Source organism: Sardina pilchardus, chromosome 3 (assembly GCF_963854185.1).
Source record: "Sardina pilchardus chromosome 3, fSarPil1.1, whole genome shotgun sequence".
Lineage (NCBI taxonomy): Eukaryota > Metazoa > Chordata > Actinopteri > Clupeiformes > Clupeidae > Sardina > Sardina pilchardus.
The window spans coordinates 37893934-37915261 of record NC_084996.1 but is presented as its reverse complement, the minus strand read 5'-3'; the positions used below and the strand labels follow the sequence as shown (position 1 = coordinate 37915261).

Here is a 21328-nt window from a genome sequence, read left to right as displayed (position 1 = left end):
TTTTATAAACGTCGGGTTCGTGAGCCAAGTTGTTGGTGGTTCGTTTTATGTGTAGACACCTAGAGCAAGCTTCTGACGAGGTTTGGCGCTGTTTTGAGCAATGTTAGTGGTTTAAAAATGCGATTTTGACTACCCGTAGGAATAGCTCCCGTGCTTCCGTGTGAGATCTCGCGAGACATTTCTGTGATTCAGACGGTGTTGCGGTCTCGAATTGATTCCACGTGTATACAGACTATTCCAAAGTTTACAGACTGATTGGTGCTTCGTTTTATGTGTAGACACCTAGAGCAAGCTGCTGACGAGGTTTGCAGCTGTTTTGAGCAATGTTAGTGGTTTAAAAATGCGATTTTGAAAGCGCATGGCTGAAAGCCCAATGCTGACCCACTGTTTGTGATTTTGGGCTGTAGGTCCTGCCAGTGCTAGCTCTGTACTGCGTGATGAGCGAAAATTACTTCCTCCACGGCTTAGTTGATGTATTTTCATTCAGAAAAAAGCTTTATTTTCATTTTCCGCCAAACTTACGCTTTAACTAATGATTTCTATTCATGTTAAAATGTTGATTAGCTAACTTAGCTAATGATTTCTAACAGTTACGCTAAAAATGCTAATTATGCTAGCAATGCTAACTTTACTAACAATGCTAACCAGGTTGATTAGCTAACTTAACCAATGATTTCTAGCAGCAATGCTAAAAATGCTAACTATGCTAACAATGCTAAATTTGCTAACAATGCTAACCAGGTTGATTAGCTAACTTAGTTGATGATTTTTTGCAGTTATGCTAAAAATGCTAACAATGCTAACCATGCTAACTAGCTAACTTGCTAGTGAGGACTTTTATTTTGAAACATTTGTTGCTAGGGTATCCATGGTGGCCACTATCAGGAAACAAGAAGTTACTGCAGTATAATCATGTTGGTTGCTATGGAAACGGTCATAAACGCTTAATTTTAATGGTTGCTATGTTGGTTGCTAGGTACATGGAGGTTTCATCTAGTTGACTGGAGGCATAGTGGATGATAACTGACAGTTGGAATGGTTGAACAGTTCAATAGTTGAGTAGTTTCAATGGTTAAATGATTTAATAGTGTATTATTGCAGTGAGGACTTTTATTTTGAAACAGTTGTGGACAGAGTAAACAGTTAACAGGATATGTAGTCTTCTGAGAGACTGTATGCTTAAAGCCAGAGAAACTGACAGTTGGTGCCCAGGTGGCCGGCCACCTGGCCTAAGATTCTAATTGCTGCCGTGATGTCATAATGAGCAATGTTAAGTCTATGGGGGAAATTGTAATAGTTTTTAACTAATAGTTTAAAAAGTATAAAAGTTACAAAGTTGAAAAATACAAAGCAGGCATGGCATAATCAAGACCTACGCAACAACGTTTGAATGAAGTTTCTACGTTAAACGGTTGAAGCTGAATTGCGTGCGTTAGAAGAAGAATAATAACTAGAAATGCAATTCCAAGGAATTACCAGTGCATGAAAATGCAAAAATAGATATACAATGTAGATATGGTTACCAAGGTGTAGCTAGGGTAAACATGGTGGTTGCATTGTTTACAGAGAGTTGATAGTGTGAAGGTAGACAGTTTAAAGATGAAACATTCCAGTTCTAACTTAACTAATGATTTCTATTCATGTTAAAATGTTGATTAGCTAACCTAGCTAATGATTTCTAGCAGTTACGTTAAAAATGCTAATTATGCTAGCAATGCTAACTTTACTAACAATGCTAACCAGGTTGATTAGCTAACTTAACCGATGATTTCTAGCAGTAATGCTAAAAATGCTAACTATGCTAACAATGCTAAATGTGCTAACAATGCTAACCAGGTTGATTAGATAACTTAGTTGATGATTTTTTGCAGTTATGCTAAAAAATGCTAACTATGCTAACAATGCTAACCATGCTAACTAGCTAACTTGCTAGTGAGGACTTTTATTTTGAAACATTTGTTGCTAGGGTATCCATGGTGGCCACTATCAGGAAACAAGAAGTTACTGCAGTATAATCATGTTGGTTGCTATGGAAACGGTCATAAACACTTAATTTTAATGGTTGCTATGTTGGTTGCTAGGTACATGGAGGTTTCATGTAGTTGACTGGAGGCATAGTGGATGATAACTGACAGTTGGAATGGTTGAACAGTTCAATAGTTGAGTAGTTTCAATGGTTAAATTATTTAATAGTGTATTATTGCAGTGAGGACTTTTATTTTGAAACAGTTGTGGACAGAGGAAACAGTTAACAGGATATGTAGTCTTCTGAGAGACTGTATGCTTAAAGCCAGAGAAACTGACAGTTGGTGCCCAGGTGGCCGGCCACCTGGCGTAAGATTCTAATTGCTGCCGTGATGTCATAATGAGCAATGTTAAGTCTATGGGGGAAATTGTAATAGTTTTTAACTAATAGTTTAAAAAGTATAAAAGTTACAAAGTTGAAAAATACAAAGCACACATCGCGTAAGTAAGACCTACGCGACATAGTTTGAATGGAGTTTCTACGTTAAGTGGTTGAAGCTGAATTGCGTGCGTTAGAAGAAGAACTAGAAATGCAATTCCAAGGAATTACCAGTGCATGAAAATGCAAAAATAGATAGATAATGTAGATATGGTTACTAAGATGTAGCTAGGGTAAATATAGTGGTTGCATAGTTTACAGAGAGTTGATAGTGTGAAGGTAGACAGTTTAAAGATGAAACGTTCCAGTTCTAACTTAACTAATGATTTCTATTCATGTTAAAATGTTGATTAGCTAACTTAACCGATGATTTCTGGCAGTAATGCTAAAAATGCTAACAATGCTAAATTTGCTAACAATGCTAACCAGGTTGATTAGCTAACTTAGTTGATGATTTTTTTGCAGTTATGCTAAAAATGCTAACTATGCTAACAATGCTAACTATGCTAACCATGCTAACTAGCTAACTTGCTAGTGAGGACTTTTATTTTGAAACATTTGTTGCTTGGGTATCCATGGTGGCCACTATCAGGAAACAAGAAGTTACTGCAGTATAATCATGTTGGTTGCTATGGAAACGGTCATAAACACTTAATTTTAATGGTTGCTATGTTGGTTGCTAGGTACATGGAGGTTTCATGTAGTTGACTGGAGGCATAGTGGATGATAACTGACAGTTGGAATGGTTGAACAGTTCAATAGTTGAGTAGTTTCAATGGTTAAATGATTTAATAGTGTATTATTGCAGTGAGGACCTTTATTTTGAAACAGTTGTGGACAGAGGAAGTAGTGAAACAGGATGTGTAGTCTTAATGAGATTGTATGCTTAAAGCCTGAGACAGAAGGTGCCTCTCATAGCGTTTACGCGTCCTCTCTCGCTCCTCACTGATCTACATAAAGAATGATGGAGCGGCAACAATGGGATAGTCTAGCCCTTCTTCTATCTTTCTTTATGTAGATCATTGAGGATCGAGGATCAAGGAGCGAGGGAGGACATATAAACGCTGCTTGAGAGGGACCCACAGTAAATACTTTAAAAGTTGTATGTAGATAGTCTAATTAATGTTGATAGATAGAATGTTTAATGGATGTTGATAGGCAGATTGTTTAATAGATATTGATTGACAGTTTAATGGGTGGATGAGTGAATGGTCTGAAGAAGATGAATGGATAGAAGGTTGGATGGAATGTGCCTTATATTCTTGTTAAGAGAGACACTGATACAGCTCTCTGAGAGTAGTTGACACAGGTGTAATCAATTTAACTGGCTAGTCTTAAGAGAGCCAGAATACTCTTAAAGCCTGAGACAGAGTAAATAATTTAAAAGTTGAATGTAGATAGTCTAATTAATGTTGATAGACAGAGAGTTTAATGGATGTTGATAGACAGATTGTTTAATAGATGTTGATAGACAGTTTAATGGGTGGATGAGTGAATGGTCTGAAGAAGATGAATGGATAGAATGTTGGATGGAATGTGCCTTATATTCTTGTAGAATGGAGAGACACAGCTCGCTACTGAGAGTAGTGGATACAGATACAGGTGTAATCAATTTAACTGGCTAGTCTTAAGAGAGCCAGCCTGAGACAGAGTAGATTGTTTAAAAGTTCAATGTAGAGCGTCTAATTGATGTTGTTGATAGGCAGACTGTTTAGAATGGGTGGATGAGTGAATGGTTTGAAGAAGATGAATGGATATAAAGTTGGATGGAATTAGGAGGACTTATTTTGATACTGTTGTGCGCAGAGGATACAGGGGAACAGAATATGTAGTCTTCAGAGAGGAGCCTGAGAGAAACTGACAGTTGGTGCCCAGGTGGCTGACCAGCTGGGGTAACATTCTAATTGCTGCCGTGATGTCATAATGAGCAATGTTAAGTCTATGGGGGAAATGGTGATAGTTTTTAACTAATAGTTTAAAAAGTATAAAAGTTACAAAGTTGAAAAATACAAAGCACATATGGCATAAGCAAGACCTACGCAACAAAGTTTGAATGAAGTTTCTACGTTAAACGGTTGAAGCTGAATTGCGAGCGTTAGAAGAAGAAGTTTAACTAGAAATGCAATTCCAAGGAATTACCAGTGCATGAAAATGCAAAAATAGATAGATAATGTAGATATGGTTACTAAGGTGTAGCTAGGGTAGACATGGTGGTTGCATAGTTTACAGAGAGTTGATAGTGTGAAGGTAGACAGTTTAAAGATGAAACGTTCCAGTTCTAACTTAACTAATGATTTCTATTCATGTTAAAATGTTGATTAGCTAACTTAGCTAATGATTTCTAGCAGTTACGCTAAAAATGCTTATTATGCTAGCAATGCTAACTTTACTAAAAATGCTAACCAGGTTGATTAGCTAACTTAACCGATGATTCCTAGCAGTAATGCTAAAAATGCTAACTATGCTAACAATGCTAAATTTGCTAACAATGCTAACCAGGTTGATTAGCTTACTTAGTTTATCATTTTTTGCAGTTATGCTAAAAATGCTAACAATGCTAACTATGCTAACCATGCTAACTAGCTAACTTGCTAGTGAGGACTTTTATTTTGAAACATTTGTTGCTAGGGTATCCATGGTGGCCACTATCAGGAAACAAGAAGTTACTGCAGTATAATCATGTTGGTTGCTATGGAAACGGTCATAAACACTTAATTTTAATGGTTGCTATGTTGGTTGCTAGGTACATGGAGGTTTCATGTAGTTGACTGGAGGCATAGTGGATGATAACTGACAGTTGGAATGGTTGAACAGTTCAATAGTTGAGTAGTTTCAGTGGTTAAATGATTTAATAGTGTATTATTGCAGTGAGGACCTTTATTTTGAAACAGTTGTGGACAGAGGAAGTAGTGAAACAGGATCTGTAGTCTTAATGAGATTGTATGCTTAAAGCCTGAGACAGAAGGTGCCTCTCATATATAGCGTTTACGCGTCCTCTCTCGCTCCTCACTGATCTACATAAAGAATGATGGAGCGGCAACAATGGGATAGTCTAGCCCTTCTTCTATCTTTCTTTATGTAGATCATTGAGGATCGAGGAGCGAGGGAGGACATATAAACACTGCTTGAGAGGGACCCACAGTAAATACTTTAAAAGTTGTATATAGTCTAATTAATGTTGATAGACAGAATGTTTAATGGATGTTGATAGGCAGATTGTTTAATAGATATTGATTGACAGTTTAATGGGTGGATGAGTGAATGGTCTGAAGAAGATGAATGGATAGAAGGTTGGATGGAATGTGCCTTATATTCTTGTTAAGAGAGACACTGATACAGCTCTCTGAGAGTAGTTGACACAGGTGTAATCAATTTAACTGGCTAGTCTTAAGAGAGCCAGCGTGTACTCTTAAAGCCTGAGACAGTAAATAATTTAAAAGTTGAATGTAGATAGTCTAATTAATGTTGATAGACAGAGAGTTTAATGGATGTTGATAGACAGATTGTTTAATAGATGTTGATAGACAGTTTAATGGGTGGATGAGTGAATGGTCTGAAGAAGATGAATGGATAGAATGTTGGATGGAATGTGCCTTATATTCTTGTAGAATGGAGAGACACAGCTCTCTACTGAGAGTAGTGGATACAGATACAGGTGTAATCAATTTAACTGGCTAGTCTTAAGAGAGCCAGCCTGAGACAGAGTAGATTGTTTAAAAGTTCAATGTAGAGCGTCTAATTGATGTTGTTGATAGGCAGACTGTTTAGAATGGGTGGATGAGTGAATGGTTTGAAGAAGATGAATGGATATAAAGTTGGATGGAATTAGGAGGACTTATTTTGATACTGTTGTGCGCAGAGGATACAGGGGAACAGAATATGTAGTCTTCAGAGAGGAGCCTGAGAGAAACTGACAGTTGGTGCCCAGGTGGCTGACCAGCTGGGGTAACATTCTAATTGCTGCCGTGATGTCATAATGAGCAATGTTAAGTCTATGGGGGAAATGGTGATAGTTTTTAACTAATAGTTTAAAAAGTATAAAAGTTACAAAGTTGAAAAATACAAAGCACATATGGCATAAGCAAGACCTACGCAACAAAGTTTGAATGAAGTTTCTACGTTAAACGGTTGAAGCTGAATTGCGAGCGTTAGAAGAAGAAGTTTAATAATAACTAGAAATGCAATTCCAAGGAATTACCAGTGCATGAAATGCAAAAATAGATAGATAATGTAGATATGGTTACTAAGGTGTAGCTAGGGTAAATATGGTGGTTGCATAGTTTACAGAGAGTTGATAGTGTGAAGGTAGACAGTTTAAAGCTGAAACATTTTGATTTGCTGATTTCTATTCATGTTAAAATGTTAACTATGGTAACAATGATAACCAGGTTGATTGGTTAACTTAGCTACTGATTTCATGCAGTAATGGTAAAAATGTTAACTATGCTAACTATGCTCACAGTGTTAACCAGGTTGATTAGCTAACTTAGCTAATGATTTCTAGCAGTTATGCTAAAAATGCTAACTATGCTAGCAATGCTAACTATGGTAACAATGCTAACTTAAACTAACAATGCTAACCAGGTTGATTAGCTAACTTAACTGATGATTTCTAGCAATAATGTTAAAAATGCTAACTATGCTAAAATGGCTAACAATGCTAACCAGGTTGATTAGCTAACTTAGTTAGATGTTTTTTGCAGTTATGCTAAAAATGCTAACTATGCTAACAATGTTAACTATGCTAACCATGCTAACTAGCTAACTTGCTAGTGAGGACTTTTATTTTGAAACATTTGTTGCTAGGGTATCCATGGTGGCCACTATCAGGAAGCAAGAAGTTACTGCAGCATAATCATGTTGGTTGCTATGGAAACGGTCATAAACGCTTAATTTGAATGGTTGGTATGTTGATTGCTAGGTACATGGAGGTTTCGTGTAGTTGACTGGAGGCATAGTTGATAACTGACAGTTGGAATGGTTGAACAGTTAAATAGTTGAGTAGTTACAATGGTTAAATGATTTAATAGTGTATTATTGCAGTGAGGACCTTTATTTTGAAACAGTTGTGGACAGAGGAAGTAGTGAAACAGAATCTGTAGTCTAAATGAGATTGTATGCTTAAAGCCTGAGACAGAAGGTGCCTCTCATATAGCGTTTACGCGTCCTCTCTCGCTCCTCGATCCTCACTGATCTACATAAAGAATGATGGAGCGGCAACAATGGGATAGTCTAGCCCTTCTTCTATCTTTCTTTATGTAGATCATTGAGGATCGAGGAGCGAGGGAGGACATATAAACGCTGCTTGAGAGGCACCCACAGTAAATACTTTGAAAGTTGTATGTAGATAGTCTAATTAATGTTGATAGACAGAATGTTTAATGGATGTTGATAGGCAGATTGTTTAATAGATATTGATTGACAGTTTAATGGGTGGATGAGTGAATGGTCTGAAGAAGATGAAGGGATAGAAGGTTGGATGGAATGTGCCTTATATTCTTGTTAAGAGAGACACTGATACAGCTCTCTGAGAGTAGTTGATACAGGTGTAATCAATTTAACTGGCTAGTCTTAAGAGAGAGTGTGCTTAAAGCCTGAGACAGAGTAAATCATTTAAAAGTTGAATGTAGATAGTCTAATTAATGTTGATAGACAGAGAGTTTAATGGATGTTGATAGGCAGATTGTTTAATAGATGTTGATAGACAGTTTAATGGGTGGATGAGTGAATGGTCTGAAGAAGATGAATGGATAGAAAGTTGGATGGAATGTGCCTTATATTCTTGTAGACTGGAGAGACACAGCTCTCTTCTGAGAGTAGTGGATACAGATACAGGTGTAATCAATTTAACTGGCTAGTCTTAAGAGAGCCAGTGTATGTAGCCTGAGAGAGAGAGAGAGCTGCTGCACCTGGACTGGCCACCTGGCGTAACATTCTAATTGCTGCCGTGATGTCATAATGAGCAATGTTAAGTCTATGGGGAAATGTGTAATAGTTTTTAATTTACAGTTTAAAAAGTATAAAAGTTCCAAAGTTGAAAAATATATTGCACAGGTCTCCTTAGTAAGACCTACGTAGCAAAGTTTGAATCAAGTTTCTACGTTAAACGGTTCAAGCTGAATTGCGAGCGTTAGAAGAAAAAGAATTATAATAATAAGAAACCTAGGAAGAACAATATAGTGCATTTTCATGCACTATAATAACTAGAAATGCAATTCCAAGGAATTACCAGTGCATGAAAATGCAAAAAATAGATAGATAATGTAGATATGGTTACTAAGGTGTAGCTAAGGTAAACATGGTGGTTGCATAGTTTACAGAGAGTTGATAGTGTGAAGGTAGACAGTTTAAAGATGAAACATTCCAGTTCTTACTTAGCTAATGATTTCTAGCAGTTACGCTAGAAATGCTAATTATGCTAGCAATGCTAACTTTACTAACAATGCTAACCAGGTTGATTAACTAACTTAACCGATGATTTCTAGCAGTAATGCTAAAAATGCTAACTATGTTAAATTTGCTAACAATGCTAACCAGGTTGATTAGCTAACTTAGTTGATGATTTTTTACAGTTATGCTAAAAATGCTAACTATGCTAACAATGCTAACCATGCTAACTAGCTAACTTGCTAGTGAGGACTTTTATTTTGAAACATTTGTTGCTAGGGTATCCATGGTGGCCACTATCAGGAAACAAGAAGTTACTGCAGTATAATCATGTTGGTTGCTATGGAAATGGTCAAAAACACTTAATTTTAATGGTTGCTATGTTGGTTGCTAGGTACATGGAGGTTTCATGTAGTTGACTGGAGGCATAGTGGATGATAACAGACAGTTGGAATGGTTGAACAGTTCAATAGTTGAGTAGTTTCAATGGTTAAATGATTTAATAGTGTATTATTGCAGTGAGGACTTTTATTTTGAAACAGTTGTGGACAGAGGAAACAGTTAACAGGATATGTAGTCTTCTGAGAGACTGTATGCTTAAAGCCAGAGAAACTGACAGTTGGTGCCCAGGTGGCCGGCCACCTGGCGTAAGATTCTAATTGCTGCCGTGATGTCATAATGAGCAATGTTAAGTCTATGGGGGAAATTGTAATAGTTTTTAAGTAATAGTTTAAAAAGTATAAAAGTTACAAAGTTGATATATACAAAGCCCACATCGCGTAAGTAAGATCTACGTAACACAGTTTGAATGAAGTTTCTACGTTAAACGGTTCAAGCTGAATTGCGTGCGTTAGAAGAAGAATAATAAGAAGATGAAGAAGTTGAAGACTAGGAAGAACAGTACAGTGCATTTTCATGCACTGTAATAATAAGAAGTTGAAGCCTAGGAAGAACAGTACAGTGCATTTTCATGCACTGTAATAAGAAGAAGACCGAGGAAGAACAGTACAGTGCATTTTCATGCACTGTAATTAAAACACAAAATACTATTTTGTAATTTGTATTTTATTGGATTGAAGAAAATTACTCTGTATATGTATCAAAATAATTTACTGCCTTGTATTTTTATATTTAAAAAAATACTGTTAAATACTCTCTGTGAGACATCTATGTGATAACGTCATACAAGCACCTACTGTATTGTCTTTCAAGCTTAACATTATACAAATACACATACAAAAGCGCTTGCACATAAGGGCTTACAGTAGGTAGCGCTGCTTAGCCCTGCAGTAGCAAGGACTCGAACGCACTAATAGCATCACCTTGGATTCGGGAGTCGAGCATGCTATCGTGTGTGTGTGTGTGTGAGAGAGAGAGAGTGAGAGAGAGGGAGAGAGAGTGTGTGAGCGTGTGTTTGGGTAAATAGCATCACCTTGGATTTGGGAGTTGAGTGGGCTAACAATCGAGTCCTGGCTGAGGTCTCTTACTAGCATAACCCTTAAGGCGTCGGGAAGGAAGTTTACACAACGCACATACTGTACAGCTATGTACCAGTCGAGTCGGCTACTGTTACACAACCGGAATAGGTCTATAAGCAGACATCGGGGGTGTCCTCGTTTTACCCAATTTGTTCTCACTTTATAGACACGTCCTCCTTTTCAGAGTCTGGTTGGTGGTCAACCTAATTCTCACACAAAATATGGGAACATTTCAGCATTCATCTTTCTATTGCTATCGCTCTGCTGACATCCCTCTGAGTGTGTGTGTGTGTGTGTGTGTGTGTGTGTGTGTGTGTACCTGTGAACTCATGCATCTGTATACATTCATATCTGCGGCCTGTGACACTTTTTTTCTATGAGTACACATATGGTAGTGTGTTTCACAGTTCCTAGTCCAGTGCTTCTGTGTGTGCATGTGTGTTGTACTGTATGTGTGTCTGTGTGTTAGTGTGTGTGTGAGTGTGTGTATATGTGTATGTATGTGTGGGAGGGTGTGCGTGTGAGAGAGAAAGAGTGAGTGTGAGTGTGTGTTTGTGTGTGCGTAAGAGAGTGTGTGCGTGTATATATGAATATGTGTGTGCATGTGTGTGCATGTGTGTGTGTGTGTGTGCGTGTGTGTGTGTGTGTGTGTGTGTGGGTGTGTGTGTGTGTGTGTGTGCTTATCAGAGAGTGGAGCTGCATGCTGTGTTAATGATGCTGCAGGGCTGAGGTTGGAAGTGTGAGAGCAGGAATACTACACGTGATGGCTCCAGGATGTCCCACACACACGCCACTTGCTGCTTTACTCAAACACGCATGCTCACACACACACACACACACACACACACACACATACACACACACACAGCGAAAGAAAACATATACACACACAGCGAAAGAAAACATAGCACGCAAACAAAAACATAAACAAACACACACATACAGGCACACAAGCACGAACACATACACAAACACACACATCTCTATGAAGCCATTAGAAACAAAACAGCTGCACATACAGACACACACATACACAAACATACAGACATAAGCATAAGCATAAACACTCCGTTGATCAAAACAAGCTGACACCAGCACATACATAACAAACATGACACACTCTCCCACACCTGCTAGGCGTCTGGGAAACCGGTGCCTCCTCTCTCCTCCCTCACACACACACACACACACACACACCGTGCCTCCTAGTGTGGGAAAACCTCAGACTGCACCCCTGAGTCCCGCTCCTGCTCACCTTCCTCCTCCAGAACATGGCTCCTCCACCTCCTCCTCCAGCAGCGATGGCTGCCTCCTTGCCCTCTCCTCTCCTCTCCTCTACTTGCGCCCCTTGTGTCCGCTGCCCCTTGCTCCTGGTCAACGCCGCTCACCTCCGCGCCTCCCGAACTCCTGCCGCCACTCTCTCCCCCGATCGCATCGGCGCCGATATACTCAGCCCGCTTCTACCCTTGGCCCACACACACACACACTCCTTCACACATACACACACACACTCGCTCCTTGTTTTCTCTGGCCCCTTTTCAGGAACTGACCGAGCCCAACGTCTCACCATCCAAATTTCTGTGTGGCCATATGGCCCTCTCTCTCTCTCCCTCTCTCTCTCTTTCTGTCTCTCTCCGCCACCTTCCTAGCCCTGCTGCCACTGTGCCAAACACAGCCGTTGTACCCTCTTCTGACTCATTAGTGGCCACGTGACACTGGCACCGATCCTGTTGACGAAGCTAAGCTCAAGTTGGTACCACTGGACCACCGGACAACCCGAGCGGGACGCTACGACGGAATAAGTCGACTGAGGACTGGACTGCCTGCCTTCACTGGTGCCTCCGCCTTGCAATGCTACTTCCTGGACTGAGCTCAAAATGACGGGACTGGCACGTCGGCTGGGTGTGTATGGGACACCTGGGAGCCAGCAGATGAATGGTGTCGGTGCTGGAACACAATCAGTGGTGGAATACTTTCAATGGAAACCGCACACCGGCTTTGTCTGAGAGGGAGAGCGAGAGCGACCTGATTTTACCTGTTTGTCCGCGCTGGCTTTCTGGAGAGCCAAATCGGGCGGCTCCAACGGCAACGCTGGACTCCTGCTGGCCTGGCATCCGTTCACTGGAGGGAGAGAGGGAGAGAGAGGGAGAGAGAGGGAGAGAGAGAGAGAGAGAGGCAGGGGAAAGGAGAGAGGGAGAGAGGGAGAGAGAGAGAGAGAGGCAGGGGAAGGGAGAGAGGGAGAGAGAGAGGCAGGGGAAGGGAGAGAGAGAGAGAGGCAGGGGAAAGGAGAGAGGGAGAGATGGAGAGAGAGAGAGAGAGAGAGAGAGAGAGACCGAGACAGAGGCAGGGTAAGGGAGAGAGGGAGAGATGGAGAGAGAGAGAGAGAGGGACAGACAGAGACAGAAAGAAAGAGGCAGGGGAAGGGAGAGATGGAGAGAGAGAGATGGAGAGGCAGGCAAAGGAAGAGAGAGAGAAATAGGGAGAGGTGATAGAGAGAGGAATGGTAAAAGAGAGGAAAGAGGAGTAAGAGAACCCAGAGAACAGACAGATGGGGAGATACAGTATGTATGGCTTTCACATTCAACACTGCGGATGGAATCGGCACAGGACATGCTAGAACTGGGAGCACACGGTTACTACGGTTACATAATGTCATTGTGAAGCGTGGCGATGCCGAGGCACATACTCTGGGGTTCCCGTGGTTACGGATATGCTACGATTAGGTCACAGGCTTGTTCAGCTCGTCTGTGAAGCAGTGACACCGCTGGACTGAGCCGGGTCAAGATGAGGTGTGTGTGTGCGTGTGTGTGTGTGTGTGTATGTGTGTGTGCGTGGCTGGGGCTATTTCTTATGTGGCCTGCAGCTCTCAAGGGACTGAGGTTATCACTAATGAGGCACAGGCTCAGTAATATATAGGGCCGTGCGTAGAAATGGAAAATCTTACAAGACACACACACACACACACTGAAACAGATGTGTATGTATGCACCCCCCATCCCTCTCTCTCTCTCTCTCACACACACACACATACACCCACACACACAGACAGACAGACAGAGAACAGAATGCAATGTTCAGATTATTTTTATCCCAAATGAGGAAAGCAGAGTGGGAGAGCTGGCCAGCCTTAGATGCCTCCTCTCTCCCTCAGGTGAAGCCTTCCTGTCCCCGCGCACCACAGGAACCACAGTGGCAGCAGCCTGGGGGAGGCGGGGTGGGCTGTGTGTGTGTGCGTGTGTGTATGGGTGTGTGCGTGTGTGTGTGTGTGTGTGTGTGTGTGAATGTGTATAAGTGTGTGTGTAGATATGCCAGTGTCTATGTGTGGTGTATGTGTGTGTGTGCGTGTGTGTGTACTGCATGTGTGTGTGTTGGGGGGGCGGGCATGAGGAGAGCGGGCAGGTGGCAGAGATGCGAGCGCTCAGTTTAATTACTGCCCCCTGTCTGCCCTCAGGGGCAGATGGGACTTGTCATCTCAGGCAAGTGTCTGCCTCTTTACACCTCCCTCCTAAACACACACACACACACACATACAGTACACACACACACACCCATACCACCAGTGAGAGGAGACTGTCAGGTCCATTACCACATACCTAGCTGTCTTCCTACATCTGAAGCATAGCTGACAGAGCTGCAGCTGATGAGGAGAGGAGAGTACTTGGTTGTGTGTGTGTGTGTGTGTGTGTGTGCGTGCGTATGTGTATGTGTGCGCGTGCACACTGTATGTGTGTGCTTGTTAGGGTGGTTTATGACCCCATTTCAGCTGAAAACATACCACATTCCTCAAATGTGTCTCCAATTTAAAAGACTGTTTGGTCAAAAGTGATGTGCGCCCTCAACACACACTGACCATTATGCCTGTTATGCCTGACGGCAACTACAGTGATGGCTGTGTAAAGTGCACACACACACACACACACTCAAATGCGAGAGCTTTAATCATGTACACACTGTGTGCTGGACAAGCTATTCATATATTTTATTTTGACATAAATGTGTATTTTATTTCTATATTGATTGTGTCTTTTCTTTGATTGTGTATGATTAAATGCACTGGCACAAAGGAGGAATATTACCCCTCCACGTTAAGAATTCCATTCCCTCACATGTTGTCTCTGCATACACCATAGGCCTACAATAGGACAGCTAATCAGTCAGCAGGGTTAATCATCAGGTCAAGAGTTCAGACCGAGGTTAATTGTCTTGACATGCGGGTCGAACAATATGATTGGCTCATTGTTGATTGCTCGTAAAATTGCGTCATGAGAGAGATGTAGAGTATGCATCTTTGAGACCTAATGCTGAGTTCCAGTGCAATGAGACTTGGGACATAGGCTGTGTCCAGAAGTCAAGCGTGCACGCTGGATAGTACCTTCTTTCCAGTAGCGTCTTAGTTAGCTTGCTCCTCAGTATGCGTCCCTACCTACATTTTGACTCGGGGAGGGGGGTGTGTTGACGATTTGCATGACGTGTGGAGCTTGACCTGCGCTGCGCAATGGATTATGGGATATTTGAGGGCAAAAAAACTTTCGGACAGTCTATTCTGACGTAACTTCCGGAAAATGCACACTGCCCAGCGTGCGTACTGATGTTTCAGACACAGCCTTATTCTACCTCCAACTAAGAAAAGTGCACTGGAATGCCGGTCGAAGTGGAACCTCCTACCAGTTGGGGGAGCTCGGCCTACCCCGACCTCACCAAAATTAAGTCAGGATAATGGCAGCGCCCATGGAGTCACACGTTGTGAGGATAAAACTTCAAAAAATAGGCTATACACTTTTCTTGTAAGATGTACTGCACTGTAAGATGCTTGACCGGTATTGATGTCTTACTATGCTACTTTGGATGTAATTTTAACACTGTCCTGCAGCTAATACACAACACGGCTAATAAACACATTTGCCTGTTTTTTTTACAGTTTGCTCTGCTGTGTGGCAAGAGGGGTCTCATTTAAGATATAGGCTTGTACTTATGGTGCATTCACATGCTATGGTAATTACGGTAAATACCAAAAGACAAACGTGAAAAATGCACATGATCACCCCCTCATGTAGCTTGTAGAATATTGGTGCGTTCACATGCTATGGTAATTGTGGTAAAGCCAATGTGAAAAATGCACATGAACACCCCCTAATGTGGTGTATTTTCCACTAGGCAGCTCGTAGAATATTTTGAAGCACAAGTTGCTGAGATGAGATACCTTATGGCTTGGTGCTACCTAACCAGAGCAGATGCTAGCTAGCAGTCAATAGGAGCCTTCTAGTAATGAGTGGTCACTGGTCAGGCAATTTACTCATTTCCCTACAGTATGGCAACAAAAGCACCTGAACACAACATACTGGTAAATACCAGTTCACAAATGGAAAACAATATTTTCCATAGCACGTGAATGCAGCATATGTTGCCAAGATGAGATAACCTTTGACCTTTACAAAATGGCGGAGAGCAACACAAGAGTCATGAATGGTAAGTATTGTACACTAATACTAAACGTTTTTTGCTACAGTTTTTGTAGCCTATACAATGTTGCGTCATTGACAATTGTAATATAACGTGTTAATACTCAGTGTCAGTTTTAAAAAATACTGTCATAACAGTATTTTTTGCTAGCTAGCAAAGCAGCTAGCAGTCAATAGCCTCCTAGTATTGTCAGGCAATTTACACATGTGAGTCCACCATCTTTCATTTCCCTACAGAACGACAAAAAAAGCACTTCAACACAACACACTGGTAAATACCAGTTCACAACCTTGAAAAGCAGATCATTAGCCTATTTTGTAAACCGTTGTTTAAACCGGTCTCTACTCATTTTCAGGAGCTACTGTATGATTATATCTCAAACACAGATTGCGAAGTGCAAAGTGATACGAGGACTGAAGTCGTCCCTTTGGACCTGGAACTGCTTTCTTGCACAAACGCAGGATGATTCAGACATGTCGGAGCAGATGTAGCAGAGTAAATTATTCCACTTACCATTAAAAGTTAACTTTTCATTTAGCTAGTAGTTTCTCTATGAAACAGGCTCTTCATGTAACACGAGCGCAATCTATTGGCCTGAGCTGGTGCCACACACTACCTTGAAAAAACTAAATGAGATGAAGTAGGCCTACAACAAACCACTGGTTTTGCCCTTCACAGAGGATCTCCGGAAAACTTCACACTTACTTGGAAGAGGGGGCACACAAATTTAATTTTGCAGCTACACAACAAGAGATGGTGGATCGTCTTTTGGAACAGCAGCCTGCTATCTGCACCGCTTTACTCTCTCCCCAGGTGAGGAAAGGAGAAGCTGATCTCTGACTCTCACTGAGACAGATGTCTCCAAAACCAGAGGATGTAGTTGAGGCCAAAAAAAAACCAATGAAAGATGATACTACACTTATATCTGAAGAGAGCAGCCCCACAGCATGTTTGACTGCCCCACTGCATGCTCAACTCTGCCAAGAATCAATGGGCAACATTGCAGAATCCTCAATTATCTGTGAGATAAAGCAGGTCATCAGCGAGGACCTCAGGAAAAGGTACACTTCTGACCTAGAGAGAATCACACTTCGTTCAGCTTCTGCTCTAGACCAGAGATTCAAGGGACTGCCTTTCCTTAATGAGGATATAGAGGAGATATTTGAAGAGTTGTTGCTGAAGCTGCATTACTTGAGGTAAATAATGCTATTTTATTGTATGCAACATTATTGTACGATTTTCAAGGCTTACTATTTACTTGGCCAAATTGATACATTTGACATAACACAATATTGAACAGATAGGTAGCTGAATTTATGGTTATGGTGAAAATGAGGCTGCGGTGGTGATCTGTTGTTATTGTGTTTACAGCAACATGTGAGAGTGGAAGATGAGGAAACTCATGAGGAAAACCCCTCTCCTCCCAAGAGACAACCTCCATCCTCTTTGTTGGAGAATCTGCTGGGGAATACCATCGCAAAGCATCCCATCTCTGCCTATGCTAAAGCTGAGGAGGTTAGCAAGTTCCTTGGTACTCCACCAATTCCTCTCTATGAGGACCCTGAGGACATAATGAGGTGATGAATCCCCTGCTTTCCAAGTTGGGCAAGCGATAGTTCTGTATTCCGGCCTCTGCAGAAAGAGTCTTCTCTACAGCAGGGGATATTGTGACTGCCCAACAGAGTACACTCACACCAGAGCATGTCGACCAGCTCCGGTTTTTACACAAGAGCGTGCATATTCCATGAGCATTTACCAGTTATTCACTGGAGATTAAGCACCTTTACGGTTACTGTTTGTTTACTATGTTGCACTTCCATGGTACACTGCCATGATTTAACTGTAGCACTGTTATGATATTTACGTTCACTTTTCTACCTCATATTGCACAGAAGTATTGCACAAATCCATACTTTTTTGCACAATGTGTTGAAATGCAAGTGGCAAAACATTGTGTAGCATAAAGTTGTTGGGGTTTTTTTCTGTCTCAGCGATATGCTGTTAATACTCATCCTCACCAAAGTTGTAAGTAATCATGTAAAGATCCCAGCTAACAGGAATAGTTTCATTAAAATGGACAAAAACAAAGGCCAATCTGACACAATTCATCTCAAATGAACTTGAAGGCATGTCATTCAGTATTGTCTTAAAATTGTAACAAGAGGGGGATTTGATGATGCTGAAAAAATGCCTATGGCAGCTGGGATTGATGTTTTGTATACAGGCTGCACATGAAGAAGCAGATACCCGCATACTGTAGGGCTACATGGTATTGATGCCACACTCAAAGGGTATGAGAGGCTCATCATTCAGTGCAGAGAGACACAGATGTACTGTTGTTGCTTCTTGTGTTTGTACACCTGATGAGCCCAGAAATTTGGATGAAAGCAGGAACTGCCAAGAAACCTGGATGGTCTGTTGGCATGTCATGCCATCACTGGATGTGACACTTCCAGTCAGTTCACTGGAATAGGAAAGTGTTACAGCAGTGCCCTCATCTTCTTCACAACTTTGGTGAGGATGAAGTCCCAAGTCCAGCTATTCTATCCTCAGCAGAACAGTTTGCGTGCAAACTGTATGATCCAAAAACGACCAGCACTTCAATCCATGAGCCCTGTTTTGGAAAGTGAAAGCCAATGTGGATACTTTACCACCAACTCAGGATGCCTTGTCTCTGCAGCTCATGAGGGCCCACTATCATTCAAAGGTTTGGAAACAGACACTAGTGACCCATCCACAGTTTCCCTCACCAACCAGTTGTGGTTGGCACATGAAAGATGGAATGCTTGCCCCCCAACTTTTAACCAACGAACCTGTCCAGGCCAGGTGGTTGGAGCTGACAATATGTGGATGCAAGGAAAGTAGAAGTTAGTCCAGTACCAGGCAGTGTTGATGTTGAAAAAGTGAAATATTCTGCAGTGGGGCATGTGGGTGTGCCTGTGCAGCTTGGTGCAAGAATAAAGGTACTCACATCATTACTATTGAGTTTTGCCACATTATATGCAACTATATTGTTTCAGATTACATGATATTGTTTTTCCTGTTTTGTTGATATTACGTCCTTGGATGCATGCATGCATGTTTTGTATCTGGAAGGTATTCATTATCAAAACAGTAAACTTTTCTTTTGTGTCCCTGACCAGACTGAGCACCATCTTGACATGGTCCCTGGATACCTTCTGTTGGTTGCCAACCTGAGCACCACTGCTTGAATGGGGAAAAACATATCTTTGCCATACAACTATTACTAACCCCTAACCCTAAAGAAGTGAGAGAGCAGTTATGTTAGGATGGAATTAATGAGTATAAGGATATGTCAATTAAGTATAATTTCTTTACACATTAATGAAGTCAAATTGCACCAAAGGCCATCATCTACAGTGCTACATTTACACCTTGACATTAAAGTATTATAACTTGTGCAGCATTGCATTTTCTCTCCTTACAAGCTATACACTTGACTCATTTCCATAGAAGGGGTACGGATTGATAGGCAATTTAGATTTCACCCTGCAGCTCAGGCTGGACCAGGGGGTCAGGATTTGACTGATTAGCTTCGCCGATTAGCAAGGCACTTCCTCGTCACCATTTTCCAGAAATACATCATGTCCGGTGCCGTTTCTCCACAAGCTCTCCTTCTGTACCTTGCGTCAATCAGTAACCTGCCACTTAATTGGCTAAGCAAAACGGCACCGGAAACAAGCCCCCTGAAACGCCATGTTGAAGCCTGAAAAACTCGTTCAATTTTGGCATTTTTCACTAGCCTAGCATTCCCATTGAAATGAATGGGGGCGGGACTTGTTTACTTTCTCCAGTTCTTATAATACCTCCATGGGCTGGACACCTGCACATCTCTCCTGCATCCTGTCCACATCTTCTAGGTCCAATCATAAACTAGCTTATCCAAGAGGCGCACCTGGATTGTTGGTCTGATTGGTCCAAGGACTATCCAGAAGTTGCTGCGTTTACATGAGAGCTTTAATTCCGAATAAACAAACTTAATTCTGAATAATAGTTGACTGACCAGTTTTAGCGAAAACAGTAATATTTCCTGCCCCCAGTGTCCCTATCCGCTATGGTAACCTTGCAACTTGTTCAGGAGACGATCTTCTGCTGTTTACATCTGGAAGTCTGAGACGCGTAAGGAACAAGAAGAACCACGCTTTCAATTTATATATTTATATATATCCTATATATGTATAAATATACACGCTAAAGCTGTCGGGGAAGCTCTGCAGAGAAATATGCAAGCATAAAACGAGCGAAAATGACAAACGAAACCGAAACCAGAGATGAAATTGCCAATCCTGCATAATTCCTCTTTAAAAAGACCATGTAAATGTTTATTCCGCATGAAAATGATTATTCGGAACTAAACTTAATTCCGAAGTGGGTGGTTTATTCCAATGTTAAAGCGGAATTAACTAATTGCTTGATCATGTAAACCTTTATTCTGCCTCAAGTTTATTCCGTTTGTTTGGCGCATGCTCACACGAGGAGGAAGAAGAAGCGCATGCTAGTTTCATTGCAAATTCGGCTCCGTCTTCTTCCCCCCTTCTCCGACACACTTCTCCTCCTCAGCTAGCAAACGTGAAGGTTGATAATATTCTCGAGCTGCAGGGTAAATAGTTGGCCTATTATCAGAATGACTGCGAAAGCAGTTTTTATTATGTTATTATCCATGCTGTAACGTTAACTTGAGATGACAAAAAAGCCGGTAGCCAGCTAGAGTTTGTTTTCTTCCGATAGACCTTAATTAGGCTACGTTCATGCGCCGCCTGTCCAATCGGAACCCTTCCCAACCCCCAGACGTTGAGCGGAATAAAATAAAGCGGAATTAACATATGTTCTATGTAAACGCCAATTTGTAATTATTATTTCCATGTAAACTCGAAGGAGAATATTTTAATTCCGAATAATTAATTCGGAATTAAAAAACATCATGTAAACGTGGCCACTGTAAAAGTCCTTTGAACTATGCCCATTGATCATGCCTCTTGTGCAGTAGAAATAAAGCGCAGACTCCCCAGACTAATATTCAATCTTACAAGATTGAGCTCAGTATGGTGATGGCCAGACTATTGATTGATGGAGGTTTTGGGGGTAGGGAGGAATCAGCTTGACAACCTAATATCTTACCTACAGTATGGGTGTCTTCTAACTAAACAAATAGGGCGACACTGACAGCTCCAAAATCTGTCTGCAAAAATCTTCATGGATGCCCATTTTCAGAATTGGCCCCCTGACTATGACACAACAGCACCCCTTGCAGTGTGATAGTCTTGTGGTGCTAAGAGATTCCCACCCCTATGGCACATTTCCACTACGGGGTAAAGCCCCGGTGTTTGGGGGAAAGCCTCGGGCTTGACGTCTTTCCATGATCGGGGCTGGCCCAGGGCTGGGGCTCAAACAGCCTCAGGCCGGCCCCGGAGTTGGGCAGGGCAGGGCCGAACTGAGGCCAGACCGAGGGGTGGGAGTGGGAATGGAATCAAACGTAATAATAAGGTTTTAGCCTAGCCAGCTACCGTTATTTCAGTTATTTGTTTCGAGAATGTAAAATAGAAATAAAAATGGACGCTAGTTTTCACTGGAGTGAAGA

At 41.5% G+C, this 21328-nt stretch overlaps 1 protein-coding gene across 1 annotated transcript in view; it reads right to left on the bottom strand.

Annotated features, from left to right (window-relative positions):
- Positions 1-11753, bottom strand: part of gas7a (growth arrest-specific 7a) — a 47910-nt gene extending 36157 nt beyond the window's left edge. Inside the window, exon 1 of the mRNA XM_062533186.1 lies at positions 11525-11753. Coding sequence (XP_062389170.1) covers positions 11525-11542 — 18 coding nt within the window. The 5' untranslated portion in view covers positions 11543-11753. The remainder of the gene's footprint in view (positions 1-11524) is intronic.
- Between the last annotated feature and the right edge of the window lie 9575 nt (positions 11754-21328).